The 14,977-nt window shown below is 42.5% G+C and overlaps 1 protein-coding gene across 4 annotated transcripts in view; it reads right to left on the reverse strand.

Moving 5' to 3' along the window:
* Positions 1-12,006, reverse strand: part of LOC129783027 (rapamycin-insensitive companion of mTOR-like) — a 109,195-nt gene extending 97,189 nt beyond the window's left edge. Inside the window, exons 1-3 of one of the 4 annotated variants that reach the window (XM_055792681.1) lie at positions 11,353-11,392; positions 11,133-11,180; positions 456-611 (exon numbers count right to left, since the gene is read on the reverse strand). Coding sequence is in view for 3 of the 4 variants with exons in the window: in XM_055792680.1 (XP_055648655.1) it covers positions 11,133-11,180; positions 11,353-11,401 (97 nt within the window). In the remaining variant the exon portion in view is untranslated. Of the gene's footprint in view, positions 1-455; positions 612-11,132; positions 11,181-11,352 lie in introns of all 4 variants that reach the window. The other 3 variants (XM_055792680.1, XM_055792679.1, XM_055792678.1) reach the window with 3 other exon arrangements.
* Between the last annotated feature and the right edge of the window lie 2,971 nt (positions 12,007-14,977).

The raw sequence follows: 14,977 nt of genomic DNA on the forward strand, positions 1-14,977 counted from the left end.
ACTATTGTGTCTCTTACATTAAAATGGACTTGAAAAGAGATAAAATACATTCTAGATTCTACCAACTAAGGCATGTGACTTTCTCTTAAAGACCAGTTACAGCACTGCATATCTTCCTGCCACAAAATCTCATGCAACAGCATTGAGGAACATGAACTAATGCAGAAATGGGAAAAATGTGACACACAATCAGAGATTTATCCCCCAAAAGTAGTAGTATCATGGCCTTAACATTTCATTGTCAAGCCTAACAGCTCATGTTGGTGTTGACAAAGACAATTTTTATTTATAACCCCAGTTCAGACCATTGTTGCAGAGATTTCTTAGTTCTGATTAACCAACCCTTACTCTTTAACCCTTCAGAAGTTCTTGCTTTTCTAGCTAATAAAAAAAAAAAGATAAATTACTCATTATAATTTTAAGACCCCTCAATAGTCTATTCTTTCTTGACTTACCTCATTTATCACTGAGATGCTGACTCAAGTTGGCCCATAATGATAACCGAATACCTTCATATTATTTCCCATGGTGCTTCTGAGGGTGAAGCTGTGCGAATTCAAAATCTTTGTGCTTTTCATTTTACACCTCAGACAATTAAGTGTCTTTCATTTCTACAAATAAAAATAATTTTTAAAAGTAGCTTCCTGAAATATTCCAGGAGCAGCTACCTGAATAAATGGGTCAGATGTGGCCAAAACAGTAACAATAAGTAGTACTCAGACAAAATCAAGGAGCTTAGAGAAGTCTAGACAGTGAAGAACAAAACCAGTAAATTTAAAACTTTTTGTTCTCTACTATGGCGTACAAAGGCACGGACTCAGGTTGTGGTGCAACCAGAGACCCTTTATTGTACAGAGAAGCTCATATTTTATCTCTGAGCCCAGACACAAATTCCAGCTGTATGTACCACCAGGCTCAGGGCAGAAACCATTCATGCAGTTACATAGCTATATATCTCTACAAGCATGCAGACACCTATTAAACACTAGATAACCATGTTCATCTTTCCTACTCTCCTTCACAATACCCAGCTGTTCTCTCATCTCCTGCCAGGTCAAACATTCTCCATCCTCCTCTCATACATCTCTCTCTTCAGACATCCTCTATCCTCCTCTCCCACATCTCCCCCTTTTTTGCTTGTTAATTGCGACAAGGCAAAAATTGTGTGTAGCTGGGTGACCACGACCTGATTTATGTTACAGTCAACTAAACACTGAATACAGGAAAAACGGCATGGGAGATACAAGGCAAACATCAACAAGGCAGTTAAGGCAATTATAATAAATCCTGCAATATTTTTGATCAATGGCCCAAAGTTTCCCAGCCATGAGAAGAGACCAAAGGCATCCCGCCCATGGCTCTGCTGCAGATCTTTGTTTAAGGCTTTTAAGTTTTGTATGCTTTTGTGAATTGATTCAGAGTGGTCACTCAGATTCATGCAACACATCCCACCAAAGTCTTCACACTTGTGTCCCTGTGCTAACAATAAAAAAAAAATATCAATAGCAGCTCAGTTCTGTAGCGACACATGACAGACAGAATCGACACCTGCTAATAATCGAGAAAAAGCAGTGCTTGTAGCATTACTTTCTTTAGCAAGCCAGCAGCCTAATTTATTAAGCAATTTAAGAGCATGTGCTATTCCTACAGAAGAGACTAGAGAAGAAAAAAATGCATCAGAAGAGATTGAAGAAGAAAAAACGCATTGCGCTGCATTCCAGAACTCAGCCTGAGAGTTACATTCTGCTGTGAGGTCTGTTATAATCATTTGACACAAGTTGGGGTTGCGATTGTGAAAGTGCTGCAATGCCCATTTGCAATCTTCATTAGCATTATCATATCTAGTTGTTTTAAGAGCAGCCCTCGAGCTTCCTCATGCTGAACTTGTTGCAAAATATTCTGAAGCCAATGAATAAAGTTAGTATATGACTCTTTAGGACTCTGCCAAACCGTGGCAAACAACTCACTAGAGTGACTAGAGGCATGCCCAGACTCCAGTATCTTCAGGACTGCCTTAATAGTTACCTCCTTAATTTGCAAATAGTTGTCCCTGGGATAACCTGCCCGAGTCATGGAAGCGGCATGATTATTTTCCCCAGCCAACTGCTCATAGTTAACAGCAATTCTCCAATTAAGGTTTTCAATCGAAGCCACTACACAGCTCACAAAAATCAGATAACCACATCATATACTGTATCAGTTAGTACCATACAAAGCAATAACTTCCAGTCATGCAGTGTGAGTGTATAAGGCTCTGCCATCACTTCAAGAAGGGACATAGCAAATGTGCTATGAATCCCCCCTTCCCGCACTGCTTTGCTTAACTCTTTAACAGCCTCATATTGCACAGGCTGCCACTCTCAAGGTTGATTTGGCCAATAAAATACTGGACATGCCATAGCGACTCCCAAATCCCCTCGCTTAAGCGCCTCCTGCTCGCATTCCTGCTACCGATCCCCCGGACCACCTTTCACCTTCCCCAAAAATACAATCAATGCATCAGGAGGGGGAGGAAAAAGGTCTGGTTCCTTTTCCAAATCTATAGGACCTGGATCAAAAAGTTTATCAGTGTCAATGGAATCATTGTCTGAGTTGTCCTGTTCCCGTGCTTGGTCCTGTGCTGTGAGGGTCGCTGCAATCACTGACAGGAGCTTTGGGGGCAGAGGAGGTGTGGATGGAGTCGCCGTTGTTGACGATGCGTTGAGAAGAGTCACGCTGTTGGTGGAATTTACAGCCTCCTCTGGTTTAGCAATGTTAGTAGAATTAGTCCACACTTGATGAAGAGTAGTCAGGATTTGCTACCAAGGTGCTAAATGCATTCCCGACGCGGAGTCCCCCTCCACGGCAGCATCATATAATCATCTGATGACCACTTGCCAGGCAGGAATTTGCAAAGTGCCATCAGGTGGAAAGTCCAGCACTTTGTCACGATTCCATTCTAACAGAGTCATTAGCTGTAGACCCATCACAGCTCATTGCTGAGCTGCAAGCAGCCGTCGCAATACATCCAGGCTGCACTGTTGATCTCGGGATAACTTCCCTCCCATGGTTCCTGACTGCTCACCTTTTTTGTGGGTGATGGGTGCACAAAATTTCCGCGGATCCCAGTTCAGTCAGGCTACACCACAGGTTCGGGCTCCATGAGCCTCCTACTTAAGCCCCACCGTGGGGTGCCATTTGTGGTGTACGAAGGCACAGACTCCAGTTGTGGTGCAACCAGAGACACTTTATTGTACAGAGAAGCCCCTATTTACATCTCTGAGCCCGGACACAAACCGCAGCTGCATGCACCACCAGGCTCAGGGCAGAAACCATTCATGCAGTTACATAGCTATATATCACTACAAGCATGCAGACACCTATTAAACACTAGATAACCATGTTCATCTTTCCTACTCTCCTTCACAATACCCAGCTGTTCTCTCATCTCCTGCCAGGTCAAACATTCTCCATCCTCCTCTCATACATCTCTCTCTTCAGACATCCTCTATCCTCCTCTCCCACGCTCTACAGCTTCCTGAGGAGGGGAAGTGGAGGTGCTGATGTCTTCTCCCTGATATCCAGTGATAGGACACGTAATCATGATTCAAAGCTGCATCAGGGGAGGTTTAGACTGGACATTAGGAAGCATTTCTTTACCGAGAGGTTTGTCAAACACTGGAAGAGGCTTCCTAGAGAGGTGGTCAATGCCCCAAGCCTGTCAGTGTTTAAGAGGCATTCGGATAATACCCTTAACATAACTTGTCATCAGCCTTGAAGTGGTCAGGCAGTTGGAAGGGAACTACAACGATCATCTAGTCCAACTGAAAATATTCTATTCTATAAACAAAATCTCCCCTTTTAAGAAAACTTTCTTAAAGACTTCATCAGACTAATTTATTAATGAACAATGTTGATTTCAAAGACAGTGCTATTCAGGCAGAATTTGGGTGAAGAGACTTACTCATAAATATTTAGTTACCCAAACCTATTCAAGCCACTGTTGAGATGCAGCTTGCTATACTCTGACGAATATAACAAAAACATAAGAACATGAGTCCTATAGAGCTTTTAGTTCTGTGACTGAATTTTACTGTTAGCACATACCTAAGAATATACAACTAAATAGGGGGTTTTGTTCTTTGGGACTGGGGTTGTTTTTGTTGGGTTTTGTGTTGGGGTTTTTTAACTCTATTTTCTCACTTTCTCAGTTATACATCTTTATCAGCATTCCTCCTTCACTAAATCCTTGCAGCTGGTGAATACAGTCCTTACTAATCATGCTCTGAAGTTTTGCTAACTTCTACTTTTTCTCTGATCCATTCTACCCAATTTTTCCCTCACCACAACAGATGGTTGGCAAATGGAGAAAAAAAAAATAATTTCTGCAGTATACACGAATATACTAATACTACAGAGTTTTAAACTAGGATAAAGCAAAATGCATTTCATTGTGAGAGTGAAAGTTAAAAAGTGTTCCAGTTAAAACAATTTGTCAAATATCAACCAGCACTTGTGTAGCAGTGTTATGGCATCTTCCCTTCTGTATTAGAAATAATCACAGAAGCACTGCTCTATGCAGAAACCTGCACTATGGTATAAGCATCTGCCTACCTGCATGCTGTAAAAACCACTTCTAATGAAAAGCAAATCCCTTATTTTATGTAATCTATTGTGTAGTTATCAAAGCCTCAAGTCACATGCTTATGTCTTATCTGTAAGCAGCTAGTTGGTTTTAAGGCAGATTATTCATGACATTTATTGTTATTTTTTAAAAGTCTCAGGCGGGAGTCTTAATCAGTATGAAAGACAAAAAGCATATCTGATTTTCAGCACATTCTCCAATACTAGTCAGCCATCATTTCAACAAATTCTCAAGCCATCCTGTAACCCTCTTGAACATTCTTCTTTTCTGCAGTGTTTGGGTTTGTATGGGTATAACCAGTCTGTAAAACACCAATTTTTACTATAACCAAGTATTTAACTTCTTCCCATTTTTAAGAAAATAATAAAAAAAAAGAAAACCACACCACAACACACTACCTGAACATTGAGCATCTCTTCTATATTATTAAGGTAAAAAAATCTGAGATTATCAGGTAATTGGTAAAGTATGCACAAAGATCATGAGATCAGGCAAATCTCTGATGTATTTCTTTCTGGGAAGGCTATCATTAACATAACTTCCTTATTTACTGTAATTATGATGAGGGGTGTGTTTCTGTTGTTCCTGTTTTCAAGAAATGAAAGTGAAAATATTGTAAACGCACCATTTTAATACTTCTGAAAAGTCCTAAGATTGTAAAAGCAGTAATACCTTAGGAAGCAAAGCCGAAGGTATGCAAGTGTTAATAATCTAACCAGACCAGAGTACTATACAATTCCAAAACAATGGTCGACTGAAGCACAAGTACAGACAGGAAAGCTAATTATATGCATTAATTCTGGAGTGCATATACTGAGCACCTCTAAGTCCCTTACTTTTAAAACCTACCAAAAGGTTACATGTTGCCAAAGAAGTTAGCAGACCACCACTATCAACAACTTCCCCTTTAGTCTCCAACTACATAGAAAAACCCCAAAACAATATTCAAGAATAATACAGTAGAGAATTACTCAGTAATGCAAGTGAGATCTCCCTCCAGCTATTTTTCAAGTTGCCCCTCTATAACTCAGAAGAGCCAAAAGAAAAATAAAGTTGCTAAATACTGCCTTGTTCCTATTATGGCTTCTGTTACAGATTCACAAACAAGGAAGCAAAAAAAGAGCTATTGCTCTCACGCAAGCATCCTGTTATAGTCACCCACCACAATGATGGCATACTGCAAAGCAAGGGTTAAAGGTGCCCACATTTTGTTTATTTGGGTATTTTTAAAATAGTGTTTCTGAGGTGCAGTGGAGCCCCACTTCTCCATCTTTTCAAGCCAGACCATGTATTGCAAGAGCATACAACAAAGAACAGCTTTCCATAACAGTTTTGCCATTAGTGTGGAAGAACTGCCTTTGAGCCACTAAGAAAGTATAGACATCAGCTACCATCTCTGCGCTGGTTCCCCACTGCCTTGCTGCAAGTGCTCCAAAAGGGTTTTTTTCCTCCCCTGCTACTTGAACTCTCAGTATCAGACAAGTGAGCAGCATCCCTCTCTGCTTTTTCCATATTGATGAAGGAAGCTAAAAATAGTGTGGTCACTATGTTACAGATCTGCTAATAAGTTAGAATTAATTAACTTTATTTGATTTTATAAAATCATTTGGAATAACAAATATATTTTAATGAAACTTGTACTTGCACAGCAAAAGCTGCTATGAAATCCTCTGTACAACCCTGTACCAAGGCCAGAAGAATGGGCTAGAATCATTGTTTTAAACTTAGGTAACAAATTTGGGATTTTACAGATTTCTTTGTATTTGACCAGTCTTCTGTATGTAGAAAGTGTATTGAAATGTCAGAATGTAGAATTAATGGGAACTGGGGAGAGTCGACTGGAACAGCTTGTAGCTACCTGCCAAGAAACCGTGAACTTTAGTAAAAGGTAATTCCGGCAGGGGGAGATTGCGACCACCGACCCAAATACCACCTACCCAAATCGTACCCCAGACCCATTTCTGGACCTTTCTAACCTTTACTGCGCAGAATCGGATATGGGAGGAGAGTATGGTAATGATTTTCGAGAAATATTATGTTTATGCATAAATACTTAATGAATATGTATGAATAAGTTCTATATATGGTGTCTGATTTTGAAACTTGGTGTGCGTTGATCGTGAGAGGACTCACTCACGCACCCGGCCGTTAATAAAGAAGTGTCTGCTTATCTGCATCACATTGGTGTTGATAAGTTCTTCATTCCGAGATTTCGGTAACAACTAAATTTCAAGCTGAATTTGGGGACAAAATTCATCCAGCCTTCTTTAGCTATCCTGCAAATAACCCTTAAAAACACCCAACATTTTTGTGGGCTGTAAACTACAAACAGCATCCTGAGACATTTGCCCTGGATGCAACACATTACAATTTGGCACATGGAATCAAATACAACATGGTTTAAAATGATGTAAGCACAGTAAGAAAAGCAATACAGTTCAGATCATGTGAAGTTAAAAATAAATACAAAAGTTCCATTTATCTACATGATAGAAGGAAATGATGGAGAAGGGAGGGGAAAAAAGGAAAAGGGTATTTTTATTTTTATTTTTTCAGATAACACTAAGCCATTTTTGTGAAATTCACTCTTGGGGAGAAAAAAGCCAGTTTTCTCAGCTATTTTATTCATATTTGTCTCATGTTCTTGCTGTAAATGTTGAGTCTTATAAGATATAGGAATCAGCCATACAAGAAGAGCTGCTAAAGCATAGTAGTATCTCATAATGCACATTTATTAATAATTAATGTTGCAGATAATTTCCTCCTTTTTGAGGGTAACAGGTATGTTTCAGTTAATTAAAAAGTATATTTGAAAGTGAAGACTAAGACATACAGACATGAACAGCACTTAACCATCAGCATTTGCACCCTTGTATCTCTCCAAAGCTTCAGTAAATGAACAAGCTTGAAAAATTCCTAATAGCCATTGCAGACTCAGAGCTACAGGAATCCAAAAAAACAGGGATCCCTTAATGGAAGATTTAAAAAGGAGCTTGACTACAGATAAGGCACTGTAAGACACTGCTCTCAACTAGGAAAGTTCCAAACTATTTAGGCCTTCACAGCCCAGAGGCAACAGCTGAAACGCCAGCAAAGGAAGGGGTACTGGTCACCCAACAGGATAAGGTGATACTGAAACAGTAATAAATTTTTAAAATCAGTTTGTAAGTAGATTCAGTTACAGAGATAAGCAAAGAACTTAGCAGCAAACGAAGTGTGGATTACACAACCCTTTTACAGAGCCCAGAGCTTTGGGAGATACATAAACTTCTGTAATTCTGTTTGGAATCCCTGTAAAATATTGCAGATGAAGAAGAATTATGCTAAAAACATATAATACTTGTAGCATAGTTAAATACACAACCATGACCGGACTCAATGTAATAATTCCTACCGAATGCAATAACCTGGTTGATAATGCCAATTGGTTTGATTAGACTACTGAAATCAGACTTGTAACTTAAGGCCAGAAGGGACAGTCTGCCTCATCCTACTGCCAATTCCTTCCAGATGACTGCAATGGGAATTGCACTGGTGGTGAGTCTGTCCTTTTCTGTTCTATTCTGAGCAGGTAATATAACACAAGGCCAAACCCAAAGTACTCTGAATCCCAATTATTAACTGCAATTTTGTAATCAACAGAAGACACAATATATGACCTTAAGTAGACAAAAGCAACCAGTCTAGCCTGTATCTGCACAGGTTTTTTTATTGTTATACCAGCATTATGCCCAACCATATTTGTGCTGGGGTCAATTTTTCCAGTGTTGATCATCCTTTCAGCAAATTTATTTTCTACAAAAAAGTTAAGAAAATCATTGTCCCAAAAGAATATTTATCAAAATAAGAGATGGGGTACAGCCAGGGATGAGTGGCCCAGAAGTTTAAAAGACAAAAAAACAAAACCAGAAACCACAAACCACAGGCTTTACATTATTATCTTTTACCAGGCTAATCTTTGTACATAGTGTTCACACACACACACACACAAAATGCACCATCATATAAAATGCCTTTCATAAACATTATTATATATAATTTTTAAAGAAGCAGAGCACCAAAAAGCTCCAAAGAGTAAAACCTACTATACCAGCCATGGTAAAAATACGTAAGAGAACAACATGGTGTGTTCTGGGAAAACGTGGGCACCCCTCAAACTACAGCAGCATAGAAAAGAGCAAGCAAAAAGCACACAGAGAAAGTTAGATCAGCTCTACATGCAGCAAAGCATTTCTGAGTCTTACCGTACAAAAAGCCAAGAAGAAGTAGGAGTCAAAGCAGCACAAACAGGGCTAGCACCCTCCCTGCATCTATTATTAGTTCTGAAATACTTAACAGCACTGACTTCTCACATGGAAAGAATGGAGTTAGTATATAGTCCACAGCTATGGACTAGCAAAAGTCTGACTTGTATGCTAACTCATGTTTGGCAAGCCATCACTAAACAGCAACCACTCCAGTGCTGTCCAAACTCCCAAATTATCAAACTCTGATTTGGCATTTAACTGTATGTTAAACAAATCTGTGCACAAAGTTTAGGTCAGGCTGACTCTCTAAAGTTGTTAAAAGTGATGAATGAAGGGACTTCTAATCAAGGGAGTCAGCCTTGGGAAGGATGAGAAACAAAGAATGGATGGTGAAAAGAAAAGCATTATCTAAGTTATGCAGAAAGAAGCCTCCAAGTGAGAAAGTTCTGGCCAAAAGAGGAGACAAGCTGATAAAGTGTTGCAATCCACTGACATGAACAGAAAATTAGCTGAAAGTAGGACAAAGATAATTGTGGCAGTGGGAGATTGCAACCTCAGATTCAAATAAAACCCATTCATTAAAATCCTGATTCTGTAAGTATCTAAACAGATAACACTGCTTACAGTAAGTGATTGTGTCCCGTTTGAACCGTTAAGGCCCTTGTCCCCAATTTTGTTGACAAAAGTTCTGTTTGTTTTAATTCTAAAGACAGTGTCTCACACTAAAGCAATCGTGTCCATTTGGAGATAAGGTATGAATAGTGAATGCTGTACCACTTATGTAAAGGATGACGCACCTATGTTTAGTTAAAAGTCAGGAGATGTCCAAGGACCCTCATTGCCACATGACGGATGCACAGACTGCTAAGTCCTTGGGTTGGTTATCTTTAAAAAGGGACATTTTGTCTTAGATTCCTGTTGTACATGTAACGTGGCGAAGATGGAAACTTTAAACATGACTGCTATGCAATAGTCTACATAGAGACAACTCCTCAAGAACATTGTGCAGGCATGAGATATGTAAATGAATTCTCAGAATTGTAAGGAATATGTAAACGATTTCTTGGAAAACTAATGAATAGGTATGAGTAGCCTGTATAAAGGGGGGACTGAAAAGTCCCCTCGGTGTGCATGACTTTGGTGGAGCGATCCCCCATGCACCCAGTGCCGCCGAATAAAGATAACCTCCGCTCGCCTGCATATTGCTGACTGATTCTTCAAATCAGGTAAGAGGAGACATAAGAGCCTGTTGCTTTAAACTGAAAAACCCTCACAGCTTTTCCCAGGAACTAAAATACATATGCAGACATAACTTTCAGCCCATGGTAAAACTGCTTAATAAAAAAAATTATAAATGGATCTATTCTGGATAGCATCAGTCCTGAATCTCCAGAAGCAGAACAGTTACTTCCTCCCCCAGATCATGATCTTCTGCCTGAGGGAAGATCATCACTGCTACTAGGCCAGTTTGGTTTCCGCATTTTATTCAGCTCTTGGAGAGAGTGTAACCCTTACCTTAACCTTCAGCAAAACTAGATGAGCTATAGATTTGGGTAGGGAACGAGTTACTATTGTCTGAGAGACAACTAATTAGTGTTGTAGCAAACATTATTGTTGTTTCCTTCCTCTTATTCCAACCAACCACACACACACACAATCTGAGAGCAGTGGAGGGCATTCTGGAGCAACTTAACAAATAAACGTGAGACGAGTCTTTTGGTCTCACGGCAAATACGGCGGCCAACCTGCCTAAGACAGGTACGGATATACGACAAAGGATTGAGGCAGGATTAGCCGCCACCGCCGAGGCGCTCCCCAGAAGTGTACGGTCCCGACCCACCGAGCTGAGCCACGGCCGGAGGGAGCCCCGGGGGCGAGGTTGACAAGCACGGCGCCGACAGGCCACTGTAAACAGCCCCATCTACAAACAACAACCCCCTTCGAAAACAATCCTAGAAGCGGCCGAGGAGTCTCAGCCCACACGCAGGGCCTCCCCTTGCCCGCGGCCAGGGGAGGCCAGCCCTGTGGGCACGTGCTGCCCCACAGGCAATGGGGGCTGGGGAGAGACTTCCACCTACAGACAGGTCCGCTCACTACAGGACGCCGGGCCGAGCACCAGCACCCGGCAACCCCCACTCCACCTTGCCCCCCCGCGCCGCCGCGCCGGCCCGGGGCACCAGGCCGCTCGCCGCCGGCAGCTACTCGGCGGGCGCGCAGCAAGGGACAGGCAGCGACCCTCACCTCACCGGCCCGTACCGTACCTCGACTGAGATCAAGAGGGACGTTCTCCTCGCCGCTATCGTTCCGACCTGCGGGGATGGGGGAGAGAAGTGCGTTAGGCTGGCGGGAAGGAAGGAACCGAAGAAAGAGGAGGAAGAAGGAAGCAGAGGGAATGGCATAGAGCCAAACGACATAGAGCAAGAGCCGCCAAAGGAGAGCGGAGGAAGTAGCTTACTTTAGCGGCCTGCCCAAACCCCTTACCTCGGATGCGGAGGTGCCTCAACGAGCGAGCACGAAGACTCACCGCCATATTTACGGCTCCCAGAGTCACAACACCAGAAACCTCGCCCGCTCTCGCGAGAAGTCCGCGAAGCCGCCGCTGCCTCCCAGTAGCCGCGCCGCCAACGGAAAGAGCGTAGGGGTGGCTGGAGCGAGGTTGAGTGGCCGTTGCCGCCCCTGAGAGGCCTTGCTTAGCTATAGCCCCTCTCCCAGTTGAAGTGGTGCCTTGGGGCCGTTCGGGGCGGGCGGCAGCCTCAAATACCAGAGGGCGGTTCAGAGTTGCCGCTCCTTGGGCTTCCTGGAGCGGTGATATAGGGCTCTGCCTGCCCAGATAAAAACACTTGAGTCACGTTTCCAGCGCCTCTGTGTGGCGGGATGGGCGCTTGGGTATCAGGAGACACCCAGGTGCCCACCACACAGGGATGCTGGAAGCGTGATCCAGGGAGAAGCACCGGTGTTCTTAAAACCGCGCGGTCCAAAGGGCTGCATCCGCCGACGGGTTCGCTGCAGGGCTTCAGCGGGGTAGAACTTCTCCGCAGGCACCTCCGGTAGCTCTACCCCAAGAGGCTAAAGCTGAGGGGAGAGGAGGGTGGCGGCCCGGCAGGGGCGAAGGGACATCCGAGGGGGCTTCCCCTCTGCCCCCGCTTCGCAGCGGTGCGCCGGTTTCGGTAGCAAGCATTATGCTCCGCCAGAAAACGTGGCAAAAAGCCTTCTTTTCCTGAAGAGCTCGCGCTGCTGAGAAATGACTTTCTACATAACTGCTCTATCGCCACATCTAAAGATTTTGGTCTGTCAAGTAAAGTTACTTTTTTTAAAAAATGAATTTTCCTGCTTACTTTCCCTTTTTTAAATAGCACTTGCCTTGTGATGAGATAGTAATTCAAGTGGATACAGCATGACCATTGGCATTATACACCAGATGTTTTCAGTGCTCCACTCCTTAATACATGAAGTAATTAAAAACAGAAAAAGGGGAAAACATATATCTTTTCATTGCTTTCTTGATTTAGTTAATGGGTCTCACTGCAGGCTCAAGTGCTGATCTATTTCTTACCCTGACATTTGTTAAACTTACCTAATAAAATCAGTGTATGTCTAAAAATGTTAACTCATAAAGGAAAAGAAGTTCCACTACAAGAAATAGTATTTGCATATACTTGCTCTTCTCCTTTCTTAGGAAAAAGTTTAAATAAACAGATATACCCTACATCATGTCCTGAAGCTTCAGACAGCCATAGCCAAGACAAGTTCTGTCACCCAGACTTCCCAATTTCTCTGGAACAAACCCAGCAAATAATAATCAAATTGAAGTATAGAAGTAGCCAGCCATATAAAAATAGCTTCACAAGGTCAGGTAATTGTTTTCCTGTTTTGCAGTCCATCATTTTTCACTTAGTTTTCCCTTCTCTCTAAGGGTAGTTGTTCAATTCAGATTCTGTGCTACTCATAAAAATCTGGTTTTATCAAGTATTCATGAATATTATATTTCATCTCAAAAATTGTAAATTAGTTTTTACAATGATTCGTTGCATTTCTAAAATGTTAATACTGATTTAGAAGATTAAATAAAATTAAATAAAATTATAAATAAAAAGAGCAGAAAAACAGTGGTAGTATCACTTTTAACTTTTCTGCCATATCAAGTCATGACACATGTATAAGACTCTTGTAATAGGATTATGTCATAGAATCATAGAATCATGGAATGGTTTGGGTTGGAAGGGACCTTAAAGATCATACAGTTCCAACCCCCTGCCATGGACAGGGACACCTTCCACTAGACCAGGTTGCTCAAAGCCCCATCCAACCTGGCCTTGAACACTTCCAGGGATGGGGCATCCACAACTTCTCTGGGCAACCTGTTCCAGTGCATCACCACCCTCACAGTAAAGAATTTCTTCCTAATATCTAATCTAAGTCTACCCTCTTTCAGTTTAAAACCACTACCCCTCATCCTATCACTGCATGCCCTTGTAAGAAGACCCTCTCCAGCTTTCTTGTAGGCCCCCTTTACATACTGGAAGGCTGCTATAAGGAGTCCCTGGAGCCTTCTCTTCTCCAGGCTGAACAACCCCAACTCTCTCAGCCTGTCTTCATAGGAGAGGAGCTCCAGCCCTCTGATCAGCTTCATGGCCCTCCTCTGGACTCGTTCCAACAGGTCCATGTTATTTTTATGTTGGGGGCCCCAGAGATGAATGCAGTACTCTACTCCAGGTGAGGTCTCACAAGAGTGGAGTAGAGGGGGAGAATAATCTTCCTCAACCTGCTGGCCATGCTTCTTTTGATGCAGCCCAGAATTCAGTTGGCTTTCTGGGTTGCAATCGCACATTGTCGGGCCATGCTGAGATTCTCATCTACCAACACCCCCAAGTCCTTCTCCTCAGGGCTGCTGTCAATCCATTCTCTGCCCAGCCTGTATTGATACTGGGGGTTGCCCCAACCCAGGTGCAGAACCTTGCACTTGGCCTTGTTGAACCTCATGAGGTTTGCACATGCCCACCTCTCTAGCTTGTCAAGGTCCCTCTGGATGGCGTCCCTCCCTCCAATGTGTTGATCACACCACACAGCTTGGTGTCATCAATAAACTTGCTGAGGGTGCACTCGATCCCACTGTCCATGTCCCCGACAAAGCTTTTGAACAGCACTGGTCCCAATACCGACCCCTGAGGAATGCCACTCATCATTGGTTTCCACTTGCACATCGAGTTGTTGTGGGACACCGGAGTTTCTGGTGCCAATCACCAAAGCTGCCATGAATCAGCAGGAAGTAGTGGGAGTTTGACTTGAACAGCATGCTTATCTCACAAAACAGATAACAAATGCAGTCTAACAAGCAAACTGACTGAGTGACACCCAGGGTGACATGTGTTGCTTCAGAAAAAGCAAGGAAAACTCCCGTAAATCTGTAACCATAAGTCTGTACCATGAATGTGTACCATAAATCTGTACTGAATCCCCCCCACTCTGTGATGAACCATGGGACACCACTGGCCTTCCAGAATTGACAATCCTTGCTAAGGACCAATCAGCACACAGTAATTGACTTAGTCCTACCTTGCCATGAGTATAAATCTGGCATTTTAGAATCCTCTTTTTTGAGGACAAGATCTCCAACTACTGGATGGGTTGATGAGCCTGGACCTCTCTCCTCCCCAAGCACAGACACCGCTTTGGTAAGACTTGCTCCTCTGACTATGTTGGATATTACCCAGGACAGTATAGTTAACAAGAGCATTGCACTCTTAACTCAAGCTCGATTTTTGCAGTAGAGTGCATTTATCAACGGCAATTCCAAACTTCTTATATCTGTCACCTTAATAAATCATCTATCATTTCAACTTTGTGAAACTGTGTCGCGACGGAGGGAAGACACAGTCACTCAATATGAGTGATCAGCAGACTTCATTTATTGTGCCTTACAGTCATCTTTTATACCTTGTTATAATTAGCTCATACATATTACAAAAGTTAAGCTCATTATTGGTTAGTTGCCTAAATATCAAGCCCGCCCCTAGTTTCTCTTCTATAGTTATCTGTTCCCACCTGCAACATCCTTTTCCCACCGCAATCTTCCTGTTACTGTGTAACAAGAACAGCCAAGGATAGT

This window comes from Falco peregrinus, chromosome W (assembly GCF_023634155.1).
Source record: "Falco peregrinus isolate bFalPer1 chromosome W, bFalPer1.pri, whole genome shotgun sequence".
NCBI classification, from domain to species: domain Eukaryota; kingdom Metazoa; phylum Chordata; class Aves; order Falconiformes; family Falconidae; genus Falco; species Falco peregrinus.